Source organism: Coenobita brevimanus, chromosome 103 (genome assembly GCF_032717465.1).
Source record: "Coenobita brevimanus isolate Jiangsu-jjx chromosome 103, ASM3271746v2, whole genome shotgun sequence".
Classification (NCBI taxonomy): domain Eukaryota; kingdom Metazoa; phylum Arthropoda; class Malacostraca; order Decapoda; family Coenobitidae; genus Coenobita; species Coenobita brevimanus.
In genome coordinates, this window is record NC_137056.1 from 27,564,144 (window position 1) to 27,567,195 (window position 3,052).

Sequence of the window (3,052 nt, forward strand, 5' to 3'; positions counted from 1 at the left end):
TCCGTGTGATTCTACTTTGGAATCGAGTGCAATTGAATTTATTTGAGAAATTGTTGCAGTGCTGTGAATCAGTGATGATTTCAATTTATTTAGTAAGTTAATGGCTGCGGTCAGTGAGGAACAGAAAGGTTACGGTCGGTGGCGGGAAGGTGTGTGGTGGTCCGAGCCTGGGCCGTGCTTCAGTGACTCCCGACTCAATCATTCCTTCATTATTAACTTTAACTTAACGTTAATATACAAATTTATTTGATATTCTTGTAATCTGCATTTAAGATGCTGTTTCTGCTTAAGTATACTGACTTGTAATAAGAATAACTAACTTTGAGGTTATTAATTGTCTGAGGTACCTTTAACAATGGCAGAGGTGAAGTGCTTGTTTGAAGTTACCGACATTAAAGACAAGTAATTTATTTGTTTGTAAATATTGTGAATATTTGTTTTGAATATATAGATATGAAAACTTTACTTTGTTTGATGATACCTGTGTTTGCCTGGTCAGTAAGGATTTAGTGTGCAATGATGCAAAGAACCTTATAAAACTCTATTGATAATATTTCTGGGGAGCATATTAATGCTCGGTTAAGAGTTTTATGACAATTTGGCGACCGTGACAGGACCAGGCTTACGCAGGTATTATTTGGGTTATTCTAATTCAGTATTTATTTACTATGTCTACAAAAGAATTACTAGATTTAGGTCGTGAATTAGGTTATGAGGGTGATCAACTACACGCGTTTATACGTGAAGAACAAGCACGTGAACGTGAAGATCGACAACGTGAACGTGAAGATCGACAACGTGAACGTGAAGATCGACAACGTGAACGTGAAGATCGACAGCGTAAACATGAAGCACGTGAACGAGAAATTGCACACGCAAAAGAAATCCAGGAGCGTGAGGAGCGCGAACGTGAATGGCAGAAACAGGAACGTGAACATCAGGAACGCGAACGTGAGCGGGAACGTAAACATGAACGTGAAGAACGTGAACGAGAGGCCAGTGAACGTGAAAAGGATGGACAATTCCAGCTCGAGCATGCTAGACTACAGGCAATGAATAGGCATGACTCTATTGTTAATACAGCACCACCTGGTGTTCGAGCGAAAGGTCCACAGTTACCAGTGTTCGATGATGAAAACGACGATATAGATGCCTATCTGCGCCGGTTTGAGTTGTTTGCGAAGACTGCCGGTTGGCCAAAAGAATCATGGGCGGTCCTTATGGGTTCATACTTAAAAGGAATTGCCTTAGAAGTGTACTCTCGTTTAGGTCAAGATGAGGTGGGGGATTATGAGAAGGTTAAAAAGGCATTACTGCTTCGGTTTGAATGTACAGAGGAAGGTTTTAGACAGAAGTTTCGTTCAGCTCGTCCACAACGTGGTGAAAATGTGGCTCAGTACTTAACTCGCCTGCGTAACTTCCTTAACCGGTGGATTGAACTATCGGAGCACTGTGAAAAGACTTATGAGAGTGTAACGAACTTATTTATCTCGGAGCAATTTCTGAAAATGTGTGGTAAACCTTTACAAATGTATATTCGTGAGAAAATGCCTCTTTCTTTCGATGACATGAGAGAGAAGGCAGAGAGGTATGCCACCGCCCACGGAGGATTGTACCAGAACGCCCGGACCAATAGCCAGCACACCCACAAAGGTCAGGAAGCAACCAAGGACGATGGCGACTTCAAACAAGCAGGAAAGTCTGCTTACACTACAACTTTTGGTAAGGGGGTGCAATGTTATAAGCGCAACAAAGTTGGCCATAAATCCTATGATTGCCCTACCAAATCAAGATATAATGATAGTAAAGAGAAAAAGAGGGATGTATGTGCGCATGCAGAAGTATTGGGCTGTGGACATGTTGTAGAGGTGGTGAGTGCACTAGCAGCCATGCCAACTACACGAGGTACTATGTGTGGCAAGGAGGTGGAGGTACTACGAGACACAGGCTGTAGTACAGTGGTAGTGAGGAAAAGCTTAGTACCACGGGAGTGCTTAACAGGGAAACATTGTTTAGTTAAGCTGATAGACTCCCAAGTGTGCAAGTATCCCTTAGCTGAAATCACCATAGTCTCCCCTTACTATTCTGGTAGAGCTGTCGCTGTGTGCATGGAGACTCCTATATATGACCTCATAATTGGCAACATTGCAGATGCTACACCGCTCGTTGATAATGATCCTTTTAAGGAAAAGGTTGTCAGTGCTGTGGTGACCAGGGCAGCAGCAAAGCACACCCCCCAATCACGACAGACACTACGAAGTTTTGACCTAACAGACCAGCTACGGATGACTCCAGCCGACATGAAGAAGGCACAGGAAGAGGACGTCACCCTGAAGCGATGGTTTGAGAAGGCCCAGGACGGAAAGTGGTTAGACAAGAAGGGTAAGGCAAAGGTAATTATGGAAAATGGACTATTATATAAGATATATTATGGTGATGAACGAGAATTCAAACAACTAGTCTTGCCCGCTAAAGTAAGAAGTGCAGTAATGAAAGTAGGACACGAATGCATGTTTGGAGGACATCTTGGGGCTAGTAAGACTTTAGGAAGACTTCAGCAAGATTTTGCCTGGCCAGGAATGGGAGAAGATGTTCGTCGACACTGTCAGTCATGTGATATATGCCAAAAGACTATACCTAAGGGTAAGGTTGGGAAAGTACCATTAGGAGAAGTGCCCATTATTGATATACCGTTCAAGCGTGTGGCCGTAGATATTATAGGACCCATACAGCCTAGGAGTGAGAACGGGAACAAATATATTTTAACACTGGTAGACTATGCTACCCAAGTTATCCTGAAGCCACAGCATTACCCAACATCGATACTGAACAAGTAGCAGAGGCCCTAATGACCATGTTTTCCAGAGTGGGAGTGCCTGAAGAACTGGTTTCAGATAGAGGGTCGCAGTTCACCTCAGGAATGATGGATGAGGTTCGACGTCTACTGTCGATCAAGCACCTTCCTACGACACCATACCACGCAATGGGAAACGGCCTGGTGGAAAAATTCAACGGGACCGTGAAGAGTATGCTCAAGAAGATGTGTGCCGAA

The 3,052-nt window shown here is 43.5% G+C and overlaps 1 protein-coding gene across 1 annotated transcript; it reads left to right on the forward strand.

Moving 5' to 3' along the window:
* Positions 1-355: 355 nt before the first annotated feature.
* LOC145415655 (uncharacterized) lies at positions 356-2,837 on the forward strand. The gene is made up of 2 exons (XM_080284872.1): positions 356-364; positions 840-2,837. Exons 1-2 carry the CDS (start codon positions 356-358, stop codon positions 2,835-2,837), a joined length of 2,007 nt encoding a protein of 668 aa, XP_080140998.1.
* The last annotated feature ends 215 nt before the right edge of the window (positions 2,838-3,052 follow it).